Here is a 21,373-nt window from a genome sequence, read left to right as displayed (position 1 = left end):
CAAACGCAATTTAGAAAATTTGATTTTCCTTCCATCTAATTTTTTCATCACCATGTCTCCTTACGAGCTCTGTAACTTACAAAATGAGTGTGTATTCAAAGATTATTTTAGAATACTATGATTTTTTCAACCCCTAGCGGAATGCACAGTAATGGGTGACACGCATGTGACAACATTCGATGGGCGGATCTTCATGCACATGGGCTCTTGCCAGTATGTGCTAGTGAAGAGCCGTGGCAACACCAAGTTTACTGTCACACTACAGTACACTGCCTGTGGAGAGGTAAAAAGAGTGCGTCTGGAGATGCGTGTGATCAGAGATGTCTTGTGTGTGTTTAATTGTGGCTCTCGTCTCTCAGTCTCAGGAACACTCCTGCATCCACTCAGTGGCTCTGGTGGTGGATGAAGATGTCAGCAGACAGCTCACTCTCACAAGAGAGGGGGAAGTTGTCATTGGGGCTAGTATGGCTGTCAATTTGCCTTACTCAGATGGTAAGGACAGGTTCTCAGTTTTACATCGGTACTGGGCCGCTTTAATATAAGATGTTTATTATACCTTAGTCAAGGTAGATGCCATATTTAATTTGTTGCAAATAAAAACAAGACTCTGAGGGACAGTCTTAAGTTTCGTAATCTAAACCAATTATAGTCTAATTTTCGCATTTTTACTATGGTCATTTATGGCTTTATTTCACATTTCCAGGTTAAATACTGAACCTAGAAATGCAGTAATAAATGTAATTTGAGAGTTAAATGAGTTCAAATATACATATATATGTAACCAAAAATATTACAATTACCTATTAAAATATTTCTGCTACCTAAGTAGTAATAAAAGTTCGTCTACTACATAGATAATAATTAAAAGAAATAAAATGAGAATACATTTGATTAAAAAAGAAATAAAATTAGAATAAATTTGATTAAAATGTATTTCCTATTTCTTTATTTCTGTTTGTTTATTAGACATGGTGAACGTGCGTCGGTTGACATCTCTGTTTGTGGGTCTGCGATCTGTCTTTGGCCTGAGGTTCCAGTATGATTGGCAGGGTGGACGAATCTACCTTCAGTTGGACAGCACCTGGATGGGCTCCACTCTTGGCCTCTGCGGGACCCTCAACGGAAACCTACGGGATGATTTCCTGTGAGAAACGGAGACTGATCCTCTGAATTTCTTTCTGCAAAACATTTTAAATGTCTCTCAGTATCTCTCAGTATCATTATGTAGTTCTTGGACTTGTGTGAAGAACTAAGTAAATGTGTTTTTACTCTCCAGTTCTCCTGCAGGCATGATTGAAGGAACTCCACAGCTACACGTCAACGCCTGGAAAGTGTCTTCAGCGTGCATTAGCCCTGTCAACATACCCATTATCGACCCCTGTGAAATGAACCAACAAAATGGTATATATGTTAATCCCTTTGCTTGTCCAAAGAATCAGGTACATTGATCCAAAACAAATGCAATGCATGATTTCTAGAAATTCATGCATGATGCTGAAAAGGTGTTTTGTTTCAGTGTTTTATGCTGCCCAGTGTGATGTGCTAGTGGAGGAAGTGTTTGCGCCATGCCATGCATATGTTAGTCCCAGCGTGTACCACCAGCAGTGCCGCTACCAGGCCTGTCGATGTGGCAGCGTCTGCCTCTGCACTGCTCTGTCCCACTATGCCTACATCTGCAGCAAGCATCACATCACCATCAACTTCAGAGCGCATGTCTCTGAGTGCGGTTCGTTGGTCATCCCTACATGTATTTGTCTTTACAACTATCTATTACTCAAGTATGTTTAGGAAGTAATTTGTCTATGCGTGTATGTGTGTAGGTATGGTGTGTTTAGGTGGGATGATGTACCACCCGTGCACATCAGCATGCGGGAGGACATGTCAGTCAATCAGCAGTGCTGAAGTGTGTGATGGTGACTGTGCTGAAGGATGCAGCTGCAATGAAGGATCATTCTACGATCACACTCGCCAGCGCTGTGTGCTGCTGTACGTCTGAATACACCAAACACCAATACCACCTTGTAATGTCTGAACACTAGCATAGAAATGGACATATTTTTCCTTTTTTTAACTGTTTTGGGTTTAATTTCAGCTCCCAGTGCCACTGTTACTTCATGGGTTCGGTGTTTCAGCCTGGTGAAGTGTCCTTCAGTTCATCTGGACCATGGTGAGTGTGTGGACATGGAGGATTTTGTGGTCAAACACATTCAGATTTATAGCTACAAGTAGGTTTGCTACAGTAGTCTGATACATTATGCAATAACTTTCCCAATTTATCAAAAGTGACAGTAAAGACTTTCATTCAGAATCAAAATCAGAATGAGCTTTATTGCAAAGTATATTTACACATATGGGGAATTTGTCTTAATGACAAGCTTCCACAGCACAGACAGAATGACAGCGACAAGACAGATACAAATATATAAAAATAGACAATAGACAAAATGTGTATGTACAGGTATGTTATATACAAAACGAGAGAGAGCAAATTCCACTTTTTTTGCTTGTCAATTTGACTTTTTCTAGAATTTCCCAATGATAAATTATAAAGCTTTGCTCATTTGCTAGATATTTACAGTGTTACAAAAGATTGAAATAATAATTTCAAATCAATGATGTTCATTTGAAATTTCTATTAATCAAAAAATCCTGAAATCAATGTGTTCAGAATAATAATAATAATAAGAGATTTTTCTTGAGCACCCAATCAGCATATTAGAATGATTTTTGAAGGATCATGTGACTGAAGACTGGAATAATGATGCTGAAAATTCAGCTTTACATCACAGGAATAAATTATATTTTTAAACATATTCAAATAGAAAACAGTGAATTTAATTTATATTATACATTTTATTTCAGAATCATATTACACAACATTACTGTATTTTTGATCAAATAAATGCAGCCTTGGTGATAAGACACTTCTTTCAACTTTCAAAAGTCTTGCAGACTGTTAAAATGCTAAAATTGTTAAAATTAGATTATCCATTACATAAGAATATGTATATACTGTATATGTATGTTGGTAATGTATATTTCGATTTGTCTTTTTCTTTAGTCTCTGCAGAAATGGTCGAATGGAGTGTGTGCCAGAAGAAAGAGGTAAACTTTTACTTTTTACTTTTTCTTTGCTCCATTTCCTCAGTCTCCTTCTATTCCCTTTTACCTCTGCCTTCCCCTGGAAAAGAGTGTTTTCATCTTAGATAGTCAGCAGTACATTCCTCAGAGGTAACACATTGAGCAAACTGAATGCCTGACAGATCTGAACCGCAGATACTCAGATACACATGCACAAAGAAAGAGGGAGACTTGGGGAAAGACCAAATTCCACTTTTTGCTTATTTGCTTGCCGATTTGACTTTTTTTTGTTGAATTTTCCAATGATAAATTGTAAGACATTGCTCATTTGCCAAATATGGCTGTGATTTGAAATAGTAATAGTAAATTTAAATAGTAAATTTGATTTCAATAGTATTCAGATGGCTGCATTATTAATGTATTGTCCATTGTTTGTTTTTTGACTTTAGATTAAACTGGTTGCCTGTTAACCCTAATTCCTTTTGATAATTATTAGTGGTGCAGTCATCACTATTATGGGTTTGAACACAGACCACTAACTCAAATTGTTATACTTTGGCACGTAACTCTTTCTTCATTGTTTTAAATGACACCTCACATATTGTGTCTTATTGAGGTGAGTGGAAAGTTGAGTCAGACTAGTGATAAAACAGGTGGAAAAAAACACACACACTGAAACTAGGAGTCATATCTAGAGAACCACCTAGAAACCTCAAACCAATGCATTAAAACAACTTTTGCATGAGCAAGCACCACTTGAGTTCCCTATATAATTTCGTTTAAAGGAATAGTTCACTTCAAAATGGAAATTCTGTCATCATTTACTCATTTACTTAAGTTGTTTTAAACCTGTATGAATTTCTTTCTTCTGCTGAACACAAAAGAAGATATTTTGAAGAATGTCGGTAACCAAACAGTTGATGGAACCCATTGACTTCCCTAGTATTTATTTTCCTACTGTTGGAGTCAATTAAGTAATCAATCAACTGTCTGGTTACCGACATTCTTCAAAATATCTTCTTTTGTGTTCAGCAGAAGAAAGAAATTCATACAGGTTTGAAACAACTTGAGGGTGAGTAAATGATGACAGAATTTTCAATTTGAAGTGAACTATTCCTTTAACCATTCTCTCCATCCATTTTTTTCAGAGCCTGAGAGAGGAGATTGTCCAAATGGTAAAGTCTACTACAGCTGCAGGGGTCAGAGTGGGCGTGGACCTTCAGGTGTGGGCATGGCCTGTGAACTCACCTGTCGAAACCTGATGCTGAACCTGACCTGCCCTCCCATGACCCCATGTGTACCAGGATGTGGATGTCCTGCTGGGTAATCACTTTCTTTTTTGCATTTGGAACAAATGTTTTGAAAAGTATGCATGTCTATTGACACCAGAGCATGTAATGTTACACCATCTTCTTTAATTGGTACAGGCTAGTGATTCATAATGGAGACTGCTATTACCCAGAGAACTGCCCCTGTGCATGGCTCGGTCTAGAGTATCTCCCAGGAGAGACAGTGGACACTCCGTGCTACCGCTGGTCAGTGTGTTTTTTTTTTTATTTGTTTTTTTTTTTTAGCTTAGCTTCCATAAGTCTGTTTCCTGTTAATTGGCGATTCTTCAGTTAGTGGAGCTTTTCTATTCCCTTGTATGATTTTAAAGAAAGGGGAGATGTATTAGGACAGATTGTAAGAGCTTTCAAAAATTTTTTATTGTGTCTCTTATACCTAATAGCTCTTTCCTAATTAAAAGTGTTGAAAATTTACATTTGAGAGAATTATTTGTTTTGGGGTTGTCCTCTACCCGGACCTTTTTTCTTTTTTGATTTATAAAAAGCGTTAAAATCAGGAAAATTCTACATTGCAATGTTCCTAAGAACCTTACAACCATTTAAAATTTAAATAGTGGAATTCAGGTGTACAAATATGGTACACCTTACTCATGCATTCTGAGTGACTAATAACTCTGTCGGTCATTTGGAATTCACAGTTACCTACATAACTAGCTCTCTGTTTCATTCCCCCTGACTGCCAGAAGCGGTGCTTAAGCACTAGTGGATGACTCCTATCATAGTCATGAGGAATGCCACTCACCTGAAAAATAGTCAAGGTTTTTCCTGAAGAACTACTAATCTGTCAGCTTGAGGGGTAGCAATGTTTTAAATTGCAGAAGCGGAAAAAAATACAGGGAGAAGCCCTAGTAGCCTCTGCACATATATCCGTCATATAGACTCCTCTAAAAGCAGCCCCAGAACCGGATTTATGCATAGGCATTCCTGGCACATGCCTATGCTCACACGTCCAGGAGGGTCCCAATTACAATGAGGAGAAATAATATTTTTTTTTATTATTGTTATTATTACTATTTCACTTTAACGCTAAAACTATGTAAGACAAATACTTTATACTGTAAATTACAAAAATTTTAAATATCGTAATTTTTTTACATAAATCATTACTATGGTCACCCTTTATGTCTGTCTGTGAGTTTTGCAAATATTTAATTAATGATAGACTGACTGCCTCAGATGAAACCATTATAATGACGAAAAAACAAGACATTCACTGGACAAAAACTTCCTTTGAGCCCCATTTCCTTTGGTTTTGGTCATACGGTGTGAGGGGTGTGGGGGGCCCAAAATTTGCTTTTTCCTATGTCACAATACGAGGTAAATCCGGCCCTGCATAGCCCTAGTGGAATGACAAGAAATACCTCCCAGCAGAGGCTTTTGGGCTTTCTTGTATGCCATAGTGATCACCTCCACAATCCTAATGGGGGTCCCTCTCGGTAGCAATCGCATAGTAGCAATACTTGATACTATTCGGTGGCTAGTGTTTTTCAGCTGGATCTAACTTTGCTATGCCACCAGGTAAGGATTTTTTAATGCCCTTGTGGGGTCTAGTGCACCTAAGCAAAGACTGCTCGCACACTACCGTCTATGGCATATGCGGATACTATTTGGGTGAGTCAACTGGCTCAGTGAAATTCTGCTTTTAAGGTGCCGGCCACTCAGGCTCGTCATCTCTTTGCAATGCCAGAGCAACGATTCCGCCAACGTCCTACTCCACAGCCTCAGGGTTCACTAGACCCTGTGCTGCTGAGGACACTTGAGGGTTTGACCTTATCAGTGGCAGTTGCCAGGGAGTCCACGTCAGCGCCCCTTCCCCCCAACTGCTGTTAAAAGTCGCACAAATAAATCTTGAAGTGGTTGGGTTTTTCAAGACTACAGCTGCAGTACTGGAAAGAGACAACAGTTTACCCTTGGGACTGGACTACACTGAGCAAGGTGTATGCTCTGCAGTTTCGATGCCAGCCCCCAAAGTTTTCAAGGATTATCTCTAATGTGATGGGGGATCCTCTGAGGAAATTTGTTCTCTGTTGAAGAAGGAAGCCATATAAAGGGTTTACCCTCAAAGACATGGTTTTTACTCAACTTACTTCCTTGTTCAAAAGAAGGATAGTGGTTTTCATCATCTAAACTGATTAAAGTCATCTAAACTTGTTCCTGAAAACTCGTCCCTTCCGGATGTTAGATGCAGTCGGTGTTCTTTGGTCTGTCATTGAGGAAGATTGGTTTGTAATCATTGATTTGAAAGATCCTTATTTTCATGTTCCGATTGTTGCCCCATTACAGTTAGGTACTTTAATTCAGTTTCAAGAACAGGCCTACCAATTCAAGGTCCTACCATACGGTCTGTCTCTGGCCCCTCGTGTCTTCACAAGGTACATGACTGCAGCTCTGTATCCGCTATGGTCAAGGGGGATGCAAATCCTGCCTTATTTGGATGACTGGCTGCTTTGTGCTCCCACAAGACGGCAAGCTGTCCACAACACCAGACTGCTTTTGGAGCAATGTGCAGAAGCTAGGTCTCGCATTAAACAAAGTAAAGTGTTGCCTGAATATTGACACACAATATTCTATGGCTCCTTGCTCGTTTCCAGCTGGGAGCGAGCATGCCATACAGAGTGTTGTTACAACTTTTGGGGATGCTGAGTGCTGCCACTCCTGTGATTCCACTTGGCTTGCTCCACCTCAGGCCTCTCCAGTGGTGGAACAACAGTTTGCATTTGAACCCTGGGAGACATCGTCATTAGTTGATTGTTGTCTCAAACCATTGTATTCAGACATTGACACCATGGAATCGCTGGGAGTTTCTGATGTCAGGTGTACCCTTCTCGTCGAGAGGTGGTCACAACTGATGCTTCCCTCTTCGGGTGGGGGGTAACGTGGAATCACAGGGGTATTTGTGCCCGTTGATCTCCAGTTCGTTCACTCACAAGATTCTAACATGGTCTCTTCCTCGATTAGCATCGCAGAGGGCAGTTCACTTTCCGGGGTCGAGTAATCAGGTAGCAGATGCTCTTTCTAGGCATCCCAGGGGAAGCCAAGAGAAAGGCAATTGCAATTGCAATTGAGTTATGCATGCGTTGGCTGCCGGATGATTCTGACGCTGTGCTTCAACCAAATCCATCTTTTATACCTAAAGTTATGCTTCCTCAGTTTATAAATCAGTCGATCAATTTAGCTACTTTTCAGTCTGCTTCTCAATCAGACAGGGGATCACTTTTTGTGTCCTTTGTGAGCCTTTAGGTGCTATGTGGCAGCTACCATTAACCTTAGACAAACAGATCAGCTTTTTGTCTGTTATGTTAGTGCTCAGAATTATAGGGGCTGCTGTTTCTGTATATAAGCAGAGATTTTCAAATTGGATTCTGGAGGGGATCATTATGGCACACAAGAAAGCCCAAAAGCCTCTGCCAGGAAGTATCTCTGGTCATTCCACTAGGGCTGTCTATACCTTGGACTGCTTTTAGAGGAGTATCTATGGCAGATATCTGTGCAGCTGCTACTTGGGCTTCTCCCTGTATTTTACCCACTTCTACAAGTTGAACGTTCCAACCCCTGAAGCTGTCAGATTAGCAGTTCTTCAGGAGCAACCTTATATATTTTTCTAAAAATAGTTAAGGTTGGTCCTGATGACTGTTATTAGGAGTCATCCACTAGTGCTTAAGCACCGCCTCTGGTGGCCAGGAAGAATGAAACGGAGTGCTAGTTATGTATGTAACTGTGTTTCTATGAATTCTGAATGACCGGCAGAATTATTTTTCACTCGGAATGTGCAAGGCTTACCTCGACCTATCTAGCTGGCACTGCGATAATCCACTAGTGCTTAAGCACTGCCTCTGGCAATCATCCGGAATTCACATAACCACAGTTACCTACGTAACTAGCGATATTATATTTCACTGAAGACTGTCACATAGTAATGATGCTATATTCTGAATATAATATGAATGAATATATTCTAATAGAAAGTTTTTTTCAAATTGTAATAATATATCACAATATCACTGTTTTCACTGTGTGTTAATCAAATAAATGAAGTCTTGATGAGCATAAGTGACTTTTTTTTTTAAAACAAACAAAAAAACCTTACAGACACTAAACTATTGTATCTAACATTTTCTAAATGACATCCTCACAAGTCAATAATTAACGCCATCACACATTAAAAAATCCACTTGAAGGTTGATGAAGGCCATGATCAGAATATGTGATAAATATTTCAAAACAGATGAAATATAGTTAGAAGAATATCATTTTTCAATAATTGCAGAATTACCAGTGTATGATGTATGTTTTAAGTAATGTTTCATTTGGAATCTCTCTCTCTCTCTCTCTCTCTCTCTCTCTCTCTCTCTCTCTCCAGTGTTTGTCATCGTGGGTTCTTTAACTGCACATATTCACCGTGTCCAGCAGTATGTACCATTTACAGTGACCGTCATTACCACACTTTTGATGGCCTGGAGTATGATTACGTCAGCGACTGCCAGGTCTACCTGGTCAAGGTACTTCCTGAGTGTGTGTGTTTGTGACTTTGGGCACACAAGCCAAAAAGTTAAATAAATTTTAGTGATAGACATTTAAAACAGCTGACATTTATCCTTTTTGAGATTCTTAGGCATTGGCTAATAACCATGGGCAATTCTTTTGTGAATTATTAGTAAAGTAAATATAATAAGTAAATATTGTCTGAAAGAAGCATTCATTTAATTTCAGAAATGTTATGCATGTACATTACTGTTCAAAAGTTAACCGTTGGTAGGCTTTGTATAAAATGTTTTTTAAAAGAATTATCTTATGCTGACCAAGGCTGCATTTATCAAAAAAATACGGTAAAAACTTATAGTGAAAACAACATATTATGAAATATTATTACAATTTAAAAGAACTGTTTTCTATTTGAATATATTTTAAAATATACTTTATTCCTGTAATGGGAAACCTGAATTTTCAGAAGCCATTACTCCAGTCTTCAGTGTCATATTTTGAATGATATTTATAGTTTATTACCATTATTGGTTTACAATCATTACTGTATATTGCCCACCCTCCACTGTAGACATAGCCATCAGCCATTTAAAAAGCCCACAATGGTCAGCGATTAATGGTACCATGGTTTCTTGACTTGTAACGTGGTAATAGTGATTTTTTTTAGGGTAAGCTTAAGTGTAAGAGTAACTGTACAACTGCTGCATTTGGTGATGATTGTGCCTTGTGTGCTGGTCTTAGGACCAAGTGGAGAGGCTCTTACCAGCTTGTCTTTAACAAAGAGTGTGTTTTACCAGTTAAAAGTGTTGCACCCTTTAAACCAAATAATTTTTTTCTAATGGCCAAAGAGTGTGTATGTGCATGTGCGCTCTCAAACTTTGCGGACTTCAGTAAGGACGTATAAAGTAGCAGGAAAAGAGATCTGCTTCTACCGCCTCTAATCTTGGGAAAATCAGAGGGGATTTTTAATTAGAACAGGACTGTGGTAATGGAGCCAGAGTTAATGTCAGTCCCAGCACAGAAACTCAGCAAAGAGCCGCACATAACAAAGAGCAATCTGTTCCCTATCAGCCTACGCAATGCAACCTGCTACTGCCCTTAATGACTGAGAAAGTGTGTACAGGTATGCATGTGTGTGTGTGTGAGTGTGTGTTTGTGATTTGTGTGTGTGTGGATGCTTAAGGTGCAGGTGAATAGAATTTGGTGTCTCTTAAAGGCCACTGATTCTCTGAGGAGTCTACTGATCTACCCGGGGGACAGACTTTTCCATCGCGACAAAAAGAAATGGCTTTAGTCACACACACACACACACACACACACACACACACACACACACACACACACACACACACACACACACACACACACACACACACACACACACACACACACACACACACACACACACTGGTTTCCATGTTTTATGGGGATTTCCCAGAAACATAATTATTTTTATACTGCACAAACTGTATATTCTATCCCCCTACACAATCCCTACCCCTAAACCTACCTATCACAAAAAACTCTTTTTCAAGACACTTTATTTTCAAAACACTTTATTTAGGATGATTTATAAGCTGTTTTCCTCATGGGAACCAATCAAATGTCCTCATAAGATCAACATTTACTGCTATTACAATCCTTGTTGTCCCCATAATGTAGGGCATACCTGATACACACACATACACATACACACACATACTATATACCAGCCCTTTCTCAAGTTTTGAAGCACTTGTTTTACTTTTGAACTGGCCTGAACCCTTGGTATTAGCTCTGATCTACCGACCTCCACATTTAATCAAAGACTTCATAGTGGAGTTCTCAGAATTTGTAGGTGACTTGGTCACTAAATATGATCGCATTCTTATCTTAGGTGATCTAAATGTGCATATATGTTGCCCTTCTAAGCGATTAACCCCTGAGTTTTTAAATATCATGGACTCTTTTAACCTTCAGCAGTGGGTTAGTTATCCCACACATATTCATGGACACATGTTGGATCTAATTCTATCATATGGGTTATCTGTAACTGAAGTTGAAGTTGTTGATTCTGCTATCTCTGATCATTTTCCTATTCTATTTAAAATGTCTCTTCCTCTGCTTTCTATTGCACCTGTCTCAAATACCACACAAGCGCGTGCATATTTACCCAATTTTGAAGTAGACTTTATTAAATTTTATAATGAGGTCAATCCGCTACTCTTTTTAGAATCCCCACTACCTGACCTTGATGTGGAGCATCATTTTTCCCTCCTAAATACGGTCTGGGAAGATACTTTAGGTCTCACTGCTCCCTTCAAGTCTTTTAAGCCAAAAGTTAAGTCCAATTCTGAGCCATGGGTCGATTATAGCATACGCTCGTTGAGACAGTCATGCAGGAAAGCAGAAAGGAAGTGGAAAAAAGACAAATTGCAGATCTCGTACGAGATCTTAAGAGACTGTCTATTGGTGTATCAGAATGCAGTTAAGAAAGCTAAGGCTTCATATTTTACTGAACTGATTGAGAAACATCACCGCACTCCAAAAATACTTTTCTCTGTCATTAATTCTGTTTTAAATCACCCAATAAACTCTCTTCGCTGCCCGTCTTTGGCACTATGTGAGGATTTTGCTAGCTACTTTGGCTATAAAGTTTCTAACCTGAGAGACGAATTTCAAGTCTCCGATCAGGAAATACCGACTGAGATGAGTTCACCTACTATTTGGACCTCTTTCAATCCTGTCTCTCTACATTCGTTAAAGGAAATAATGTTTAAACTTAAACCTTCCTTTTGTACGTATGACACCTTACCTCCTCGATATCTGAGACAATTATTTGATACTGTCGGCCCTGGGTTGGTGTCGTTATTTAATAAATCCTTGCTTGAAGGGGCTATACCTTCAAGTCTGAAAATTGCCTCAATTACACCTGTACTAAAGAAACCCTCACTCGATGCCTTCATGTTATCAAATTTTCGTCCTATATCCATTGTGCCGTTTATTTCCAAGGTTTTAGAACGAATTGTATTACAGCTTCAGACTTTCTTAAATGACAACCATATCTTTGAAAAGTTTCAATCAGGGTTTAAAACTCTGCATAGCACAGAAACCGCCCTTACAAAGGTTCTTAATGATATTTATATGGGTACAGATTCGGGAGATTCCGTCAATTTAGTAATGTTAGATTTGTCTTCTGCTTTTGATACTGTAGATAACACAATTCTCATTTCTCGGCTGGAGTCTTACGTTGGCCTAGGGGGCGAAGTTTTAAGCTGGTTCAAATCTTTTTTAACTAATAGACGGTTTTCTGTAAAAATGGGATGTTTCTCCTCTTCATTCCGATATTTATCTTGCGGTGTGCCTCAGGGTTCTGTCTTAGCTCCTGTCTTATTTTCTCTATATCTTCTTCCTCTGGGTTTCATTTTTAGGAAACACAATGTCTCATTTCACTGTTATGCTGATGACATGCAGATTTATATGCCTCTGTCTAAGAAAAATAAGAGTGCTCTTGACAGTTTTACAGCATGTCTTGATGAGGTTAAAGCTTGGCTTACCAACAATCTCCTATTCTTGAACTCAGACAAAACAGAAGTTATTATTTTTAACCCCTCTGAATCCAGGCAAATACATGATTTTGACCTTGGATCTTTAGATCTATCTCTCGCTCCGCAGGTACGGAATTTAGGTGTGATTTTAGATAGTTACCTCAAATTTGATAGGCAAATTAGTGCTGTTATCAGATCTAGCTTTTTCTATCTTCGCTCTATAGCGAAAATCAAATCCTATCTACCGAAACGCTCGTTGGAGACTGCGATCCATGCTCTTATTACCTCGCGCCTGGACTATTGCAACCCGCTTTATTTTGGTATATCAAAGTCCCAAACGGCCCGTTTACAGTTTGTTCAAAATGCTGCGGCGAGATTCCTGAAGGGAAAGAGGAAATTCGACCATGCCACCCCCCTTCTGAGATCCCTCCATTGGCTACCGATAAGTTTTAGAATTGAATACAAATTTTTAATACTGGTGTATAAATCTTTAAATGATTTAGCACCTTCTTATCTATCTGACCTACTCCATTTTTACTCTCCAACTAGAAGTCTTAGATCCGAAGCGAAACTTCTTCTTCAGATATCTAAAACCCGGCTAAAATCAAGGGGGGACCGAGCTTTCGAAGTGCCTGGCCCCACAATGTGGAACAAGTTCCCACTCTATATTAGATCGACTTCCTCTCTGTCTGAGTTCAAATCATGCCTCAAAACGTATTTATTTACTGCTGCTTTTAGCTTACAATGATTGCTCCATTCTAAACTGTGTAGTATTATTTGTTACCAATTTTTATTAATGCTATTTACTATATGTACAGCACTTTGGTCGGCCAGTGGCCGTGTGTAAATGTGCTTTATAAATAAACAAACTGAAACTGAACTGAACATATCCCTACCACTAAACCTACCCATCACAGAACACTTTCTGGAATTTTACATAAAAAAAAAAAAAAAACATCACAGTATGATTTATAAGCTGTTTTCCTCGTGGGGAACACACTAGGTATTGTTAGGTATAATATGATACTGCCAGTGAGCTGATGTACCAGAAATACATTGTCTATTTAAATATGATGTGTATCATTTTTTTTATCTTCAAATACTTTCTCCTCTCCCAGTTTAATATGCAGAGACATCTATAATTAAGTCAAGTCAAGTCAAGTTTATTTGTATAGCGCTTTTCACAATACAGATTGTATCAAAGCAGCTTCACAGTATTAAATTAAAATAATACAACAAAGTTTGTTTCAAGAGGAATTTATTGATTGATAAAATTAAATTAAATATCCCCAAAATATCCCCAACTGAGCAAGCCAAAGGCAACAGTGGCAAGGAACCGAAAAACCTAATACCTAACCGAAAGTGACCTAATGGTGTCCTAAAACTCCATCAGGTGACCTAATGGAGAAAAAAAAATAAAAAAAAATAATAAAAAAAAAAAATAATTAAGACATTCATAGGTTGACTTCCTGAAGAGTGTAAACAATGTGGCTCAGGAGCTTTAAAAGCATTTGACATAGCGGTCTGACATATCATCTTCTTGCTCAACCAATGGAATGAGATTGGGTCGGGACTACACTACCGTTAAAAAGATTTTTAATGTTTATGAAAAAAGTCTGTTATGCTCTTATTGACTTTTATTTGATAAAAAATACAGTTAAAAGACCTGTTTTTTTTTCTTTTAATTTATTTTTAAGCTTAATTATCATCAGCGATTATAAATATTTCTGTTAACACTTTAGTTTAGGGTCCAATTCTCACTATTAACTAGTTGCTTATTGGCGTGCACATTACAAGGATATTTAGCGTTTACTAGTACTTACTGTATAAAGCACATATTAATAGTTTATTCTGCATGACCTTATTTTACATCCCTTAATCCTACCCAATACCTAAACTTAACAACGACTTTACTAACTATTAATTAGCAGTAATTAGGCGTTTATTGAGGCAAAAGTCGTAGATTATAGTTAGTAGTTAGTGAGAACTGGACCCTAATCTAAAGTGTGACCATATTTCTTGTTATTATCAATGTTGAAAACAGTTGTGTTGCATCATACTTTTGTGGAAAACTATATATAAATATGTATATTTTCAGGATTCTTTGATGAATAGAGTCTTTTGTAACATTGCATATGTCTTGACTGTCACATTTGATCAATTTAATGTGCCCTTGCTGAATAAAAAATGTAAAAAACCTTACAAACACTTAAATGATAGTTTAACACTTTTTTTTTATCCAATGATAGATTGCGGCTAAGGTGCAATGAAGGGTGGGAGAGTTTTGAAAAACCTTTTGGAAACTTTTATTAGGGGTCAACTTCATCATATTAAACTCTCATTTTCGTTTGGAAATTTTTCACTGGTTCTGTTTGGTTATGCTAGTTCGCCTTTAAGGAAGTGTTGTTTTTCAACAGAGATGACAAAGCGTCATATATTGAATGCACACTTGTGTTAATCTTGTGTCTAAATGTAGAGTGTTGGTGATACTGAGGTGTCCATCATGGCTCAAAATAAAGATTGCTACGAAAGTGGGATTGTTTGCATGAAGTACCTGCTCATCTATGTTGGCCTCACCAAAATCTACTTCAGTGATAAGTCTGGTAAACCTGTGAGTACAAGACATAACCATCTTCAGCTGTTTAATGGCACATTTGTCCTTTCATAAACTATGAGACTGTAATTGTTTCTGAGTTGCATATCTTGTAGTCTGTATTTACTGTAATCTGCATTTGATTTGAAGTGGTTTTGTCCTTGTCCTCCAGAGCTCATCTACTGTTGTGGGGAGAGGATATGAGTTTCAGCTCTGGGGTGCGGGCTACTACACTGTGGTCCACTTCCCTGCTCAAGATCTGACTGTTTTATGGGACCGCAAGACAACTGTCCATATTCGTGCTGGACCCCAATGGAAGGTCAGAGGTCGTTTTCTTTGAATGAGCAGTACAATGTTACACTGTATGAACCATATCTCTTATTATAAAAGTGTTTGACTCTGCTTTTAGGGTCAGATGGGTGGTTTGTGTGGAAACTTTGACATGGTAACAGTAAATGACATGACCACAGCCGGACATATGGAGGTCAGCAACGCACAGGCCTTTGGAGACAGCTGGGCTGTTGGACAGGTATGACACCTAGCTTTAGGATACTACTGTGTGAGACTGGATTACACTAAATGTACACTTGCGTTCAAAAGTCTGGGGTCAGTAAGACTTTTTTTTTTTTTTTAAGAAATGAATACTTTTTATTCTGCAAGGAAGCATTGAATTGATCAAAAGTGACAGTGAAAATGTATACAATGTAAAAAAAGATTTCTATTGCAAACAAATGCTGTTCTTTTGAACTTTCTATTTATCAAATAATCCTGAAAAATTATTAGATATAAAAATATTTTCCAGCAACATATTAGGCATCACAACAGTTTTCAATATTGATAATAATCAGAAATGTTTCTTGAGCAGCAAATCAACATATTAGAATGATTTCTGAAGGATCATGTGACACTGAAGAGTAATGATGCTGAACATTTAGCTTTGGAATAAATTACATTTAAAAATATATAAAAATAGAAAGTTATTTTCAGTTTGAATAATATTTCACAATATTACTGCTTTTACTGCGTTTTTGATCAAGTAAATGCAGCCTTGGTGTGCAGCATTCAAAACATTTAAAAAGTCTTACAGACACCAAACTTTTGAACTGTTGTGTATTCTTATCATTTACAATGGTAACCATAGTTTTTACTATTGTCAAATCATAACTGTACTGTGCACTTTGTTACACTTTGCTCGGATGCTTAGATTAACTAAGCAGTAAAACTTTTAATTATGTGTGCTGTGTGCAGTGTGAGAGCGATTTTGTAGTTCACAGACCGTGTGAAGGAGATCTCAGCCGACAGCCGTATGCTAAGCGAGAGTGCGGCCTCCTCTACAGTGATGTATTCGCTCCATGTCACAATGTGGTGAGCAGCTCCCCTCTGGGGTTTAACAACACATTTGGCCTACAGATAAAAAGGCCACATCTTACCCACAGACTGCATCAGATGCACACACACACACACACACACTGTCTGCCATGAACCAACTGATGGAAGCTTTGAGATGGTTTGCATTTCTGAATCTGGCCACTAGGGGGCTGTATAGGTTTGAAAAGCTAGAACATTCCACCATCAACACAATCAGGTGAAAGTCAATTGTCCTGACTGTGTGTTGCATTACCAATTGTGTGTTTTTGACAAGCTAATTGGGATTTTAGATACCCATGTATCGTGCGTAACTAATCCTTGTGGCCCCCCAGGTAGATGTGACCTGGTTTTATAAGAACTGCCTAACGGACACCTGCAACTGCAACCGTGGGGGGGACTGTGAATGTCTGTGCACCAGCATTGCAGCGTATGCACACAAATGCTGTCAAAACGGCATCACGGTGAACTGGAGATCCCCCACCGTGTGTCGTGAGTACAAGCACACACCTTTTGACCCGGTCGCGCTGTCTGTCATTGTAGGTTAACACACGTATACAAACATACATTTCTATTGCAAAACAAACCCAGCATGCCGTTTGCTGTCAGGATCTGTTTATATAATCGGAGTCTAATTCTAGATTCTGTTTCAGTTGTAGGTTTGTCACAGTGAAGAAGTTAAATGCATTGCAAATCCCATTTCATGTTACTTTTTAAGCTGGTAATGGTAAAAGAATGCATGCAAACTCAATGTGATTGCCACTAATACAAGTATGTTTCTTTTAACAGCATATGACTGTGAATATTACAACCAAGGTGGGAATTATTTATTTTGTAAATTTGCCTAGAATAATTATGGAAGCAGCTTTTAGCACCAGAAGATCTTTCCCTAACCTTTTTATTTATTATTGTGTATTTAGAGTTGGGAGAGGGTCCGTTCACTCTGTCCAGCACAGAGCAAAATGACTCTGTCTGTGTGTTTGGGGCAAACGTGAGCAGTGGAGAAGTGTTTCCCCTCCTGAGGACCAATGCTCAACCCAGCACCATTTTCCACTTCATGATGACAACTGGACTGTACAAGGACCGTGCTTCCAGTGAGAACACACTCTTCACTTAACAACAAAACAAAAATAGCTAAACAAATTGCACACGAAATAGCTTGAAACTAAAATGGTCATTCGCTTTGATCATGCTTTGATGTGAAATACAATGATCTGGTGTTTTCAGTGTCTCAGAGCACAGCTTGGTTTGTAGTAAATATTGCTCCGTACGAGCTCGTCTCTGCAAGCACTGTAAGTTTGGGCCATGCATTTGAAAATGCAACATGTGGCAGCCGTCTTCCCAAATTTGTTATGAGAATTGTTCATTATTATTATTTTTAATAAATCTGGTGTCATCAAAAAAGAAGCTTTAAGTTCTCCCAGTGGTTTTCCGCCAAAATAAAAGCTCTATAGTTTAATGTCTGAAAGCAAAGGAATGTAGATAGCCATAAATATTAGTATCGAAATTTTACTGTTGTTCTATAAAATAATAATAATAATGATAATGATAATAATAATAATAATTATAAATATAAAATAAATCAATAAAGTATATAAATGAGTATATACTACTACTACTAATAATACTTATTATTATTAAAAACTTGTTTTATTATTTGACCATACAATAGTATTATTGCAATATTGCAGTATTTTTTTTTATTGATTCAATTTATGTAAATAATAATAAATAAAATATTATGTTTAATAATAATACATATTATTATTATTATTATTATTATTATTGTTGTTGTTGCTGTTGTTGTTGTGTCATTATTATTATCTTTTTTTTTTGTATAGTCACATTCAATTGGGGGGGACAGGTTTTCCTTCTTTTTTGTCCTCAGCTGATCACATGCCCGCATCTTATTAGATGATGAAATAAAATTGGCCAACCTCTAAAAAAAATTAATATTTACACCATCTGTACCATTTGATTACAATCTTATTGTAAGTCTAAAAACTAGCATCTACTGATATCGCGCTTGGTATTTTGCTGTGTTTAGGACTTCCTGTTGTCTCACTGGAGTCTGCAGAGAGGCCCAACTACTTCCTGTGTGTTACTGAGAACCGAGGGTTACGATTGGAACACTGGCAGAGCGGGGAAGAGTTTAGACGGCAGGCGACCTTCATCCACCACCAGGGCTTATGGTTACCTGGGCGATCATCCTTTGAGTTGCACAGCCAGAAGGGCGTCTTCCTCACCCTCTCACACACACACGCACATGCTCAGAACTACGACCTTACGTACAACTTCAAAATCAGCAGCAGTTTTACCATTGAGGGTAAGACCTGTCTGCAAATAACAATGCATCTTATCACCAGACCCAGACAGTTTTTTAATAATTTTTTTAATTTATTTTGAATAAGTATTTAATATAATGATATGCGAGCCTGCTCATATTACTCATATTACACCGAAACTACACCCGAATAAGCCTCAGAGTATCATGTGGTAAAATTTACTCACCTATTTCTGTAATGTTAATGTTATTTTTGTGTGTGTCTGTGTATGGTGGTTGTGTTCCTGCATATTAGAGAGCAGTTTTGTGATCCCTTACCGCTTGATGTGCGAGTGGAAATATCATGCATGTGCCAGTCCATGTGTGAAAACATGCAATGACCCTGATGCCACACGCTGCCAGTTTCTACCTCCGTAAGATCATGCATGTGCTTATACTATAATAATAGATTTGACAACTTTACAAAAGGTGCTTGCTAAGGCATTGTAATGCTTTACTCCAAAATCAAATGAAAAATATTAAAGAAAATCAAGACTTTAGGACAGTTGTTCTCAACCAGGGGGGCGGAGACCTCTAGGGAGGCCTCAAGATGACTAAAAAGTATTGAAATTAAAGGGATATTTCACCACTGGAAAGATGAATGTGTATTTAAATTGGGTCATTTATGTAGTAGAAATGTGAAATTATTTTAGAAGTGGGTACCTTCTAGACTGAGAAAAGCCAGAAAATGTATTTTTGGCTCATGTGGATGAAAGACAACAACTCCCAGAATGCACTTGCTTCGCTGCCCTACGAGGCCACTACCAAGCCACGCCGACCGGTTACAGAGGGCAGTATCGGAAGAAATGATACAACTAGGCTACTAGTTGACTCGAAACTGAAAAGACGGCGTTTTATCGTGAGATCTCACCCCCTATGGGCGGGTTGAAAACATGCGGAACTAGCTTACTACTGGCTGTAGTCTCTAGCCTCTGGCCAAAAAAGCCTCCGATGATGCTAAATGGCGATTTTTGCGTCATCTGAGGTTTTTTTCCAGACACACAATACAGAAATCTCTCATCTCAGGGGGTCATTCGAAAATACTACTGGGTTTCTACTGATACAAAGCTAAATGCTAATCGGTGAAGTATCCCTTTAATAATAATTTATTATTAATTGATTAAAATAATCAAATTAAAATGCTAAAAACACATTAAATGATTATGTGAACTAAAATGCATTTCTTATATTACAAATATTTATTTTTTTCTCAAGAGCACAGTTCTTCAAACCTCTGAAGTAACAAAATGAATTGTGTTTAATTAATTGAATTAATATCAATAAAAATCATTTAGATGGGTGAGCCTTCAAATCATAAAAAGGGTTGAGAACCACTGCTTTCGGGTGCATTAAGGGTTTTTGCACTGTTCAGTATATCACGGCAATTAAGCTCAATTGAGTGTTGATAGTTATAAACACTTTTTTTTTTTAGGATAATGAGAATTACAAAAAATATTACATTAAAACATCTGAACACATGAATATGTGCTTATTTGTCATGAAAATGTCTTAAACAGGCTTCCTAGTCCTAGAATATACGATATAATATGACCCAGATATCACAATTTCTTCAGGAAAAGTAAAAATCCAGATATGGTATGATATCTTTCATTATCTAAACTGGTTTAGGGCTGAAGGTTGTTTTCCACGCTGTCCCAAGTCTATGCTGCTGGATGAAGTGACCAGGCGGTGTGTGTACAAAGAAGATTGTACGTGTGAAACTATAATTTCATCATCTTTCTCACTTTTATAAACATTTATGCACACAATTAGATTTGTCTTAGCTTACCTGTCTTGTTTCTAATGTGCTTGTCACAGGTGTGACACTTTCTCCAACCCCGACTCCTTATATGTTTGTGACCCGATCAAACCGAACCACGGCAGGTCCCAGCTCTGCTCCTACAACCACAACAACTCCCTCCACCACAACGGCAACACCGAGCACAACTGCCAGTACTACAATCGTAACTACTCCTTTAGAAGCAGATGATTTAATTGGCAGCCCATCTACACCCACATTACCACCAACCACACTCTCTTCAACTTTGGCCACAACCACATCCACTGAAACTCCAACAACTTCCTCTCCACCAACCACAGAACCCCCTATAGTCAGCACTGCTCCGCCCACCACAACAGCCACACCCACTACACAGCCCACAACTCTTTTTACCACGTTAGCATTACCTACCTCTACCACAGAGGTGGTGACCACACCCGAGACCACTACCGAACCAGAGACGACCTCTCCGACTACCACAACCATCCCGCCTGTTACAACCACCTCTGTCATTACTACTGAGACCACAACTTCAGAACCTACTTCAACAACCGTCACCACAGAGACAACATCTGTCTCCATGACGACCGAGGAGCCTTCGACAACTACAGCAGCTGTTTCAACAACCTCTGAAATGATGCCTTCACCCTCTCCTTCGCCCGAGACAGCCGGAATAACAACAGTTATTACTCCATTCCTTATACCCACGGGACCCTGCACGGTAAGAGTTTGTGTGTTAGTGTTGGTAATACTTATTCCGAATATTTCATTTTAAGATTCAATGATATTCATGGTATCACACTGTTGCACGCAATCGTAAAAACATACACAGTGGACTTTTGAATGAATGATTCTTTGAGCTGGTTCTTTTTAATG

The 21,373-nt window shown here is 38.3% G+C and overlaps 1 protein-coding gene across 1 annotated transcript in view; it reads left to right on the top strand.

Moving 5' to 3' along the window:
* Positions 1-21,373, top strand: part of otogl (otogelin-like) — a 51,076-nt gene that overhangs the window by 12,736 nt on the left and 16,967 nt on the right. Inside the window, exons 15-36 of the mRNA XM_082181713.1 lie at positions 138-283; positions 360-492; positions 967-1,144; positions 1,277-1,401; positions 1,517-1,726; positions 1,821-1,986; positions 2,093-2,167; positions 3,062-3,105; positions 4,230-4,404; positions 4,509-4,616; positions 8,788-8,926; positions 14,913-15,047; positions 15,202-15,348; positions 15,439-15,558; positions 16,278-16,394; positions 16,730-16,886; positions 17,184-17,210; positions 17,315-17,488; positions 18,442-18,720; positions 18,974-19,091; positions 20,347-20,426; positions 20,536-21,218. Of these exons, the coding sequence (XP_082037839.1) occupies positions 138-283; positions 360-492; positions 967-1,144; positions 1,277-1,401; positions 1,517-1,726; positions 1,821-1,986; positions 2,093-2,167; positions 3,062-3,105; positions 4,230-4,404; positions 4,509-4,616; positions 8,788-8,926; positions 14,913-15,047; positions 15,202-15,348; positions 15,439-15,558; positions 16,278-16,394; positions 16,730-16,886; positions 17,184-17,210; positions 17,315-17,488; positions 18,442-18,720; positions 18,974-19,091; positions 20,347-20,426; positions 20,536-21,218 (3,536 nt within the window). The remainder of the gene's footprint in view (positions 1-137; positions 284-359; positions 493-966; positions 1,145-1,276; positions 1,402-1,516; positions 1,727-1,820; positions 1,987-2,092; positions 2,168-3,061; positions 3,106-4,229; positions 4,405-4,508; positions 4,617-8,787; positions 8,927-14,912; positions 15,048-15,201; positions 15,349-15,438; positions 15,559-16,277; positions 16,395-16,729; positions 16,887-17,183; positions 17,211-17,314; positions 17,489-18,441; positions 18,721-18,973; positions 19,092-20,346; positions 20,427-20,535; positions 21,219-21,373) is intronic.

The sequence above is a fragment of the Leuciscus leuciscus genome (genome assembly GCF_965113295.1).
Source record: "Leuciscus leuciscus genome assembly, chromosome: 10".
NCBI classification, from domain to species: Eukaryota; Metazoa; Chordata; class Actinopteri; order Cypriniformes; family Leuciscidae; genus Leuciscus; species Leuciscus leuciscus.
This window is presented reverse-complemented; position numbering and strand designations above follow the sequence as displayed.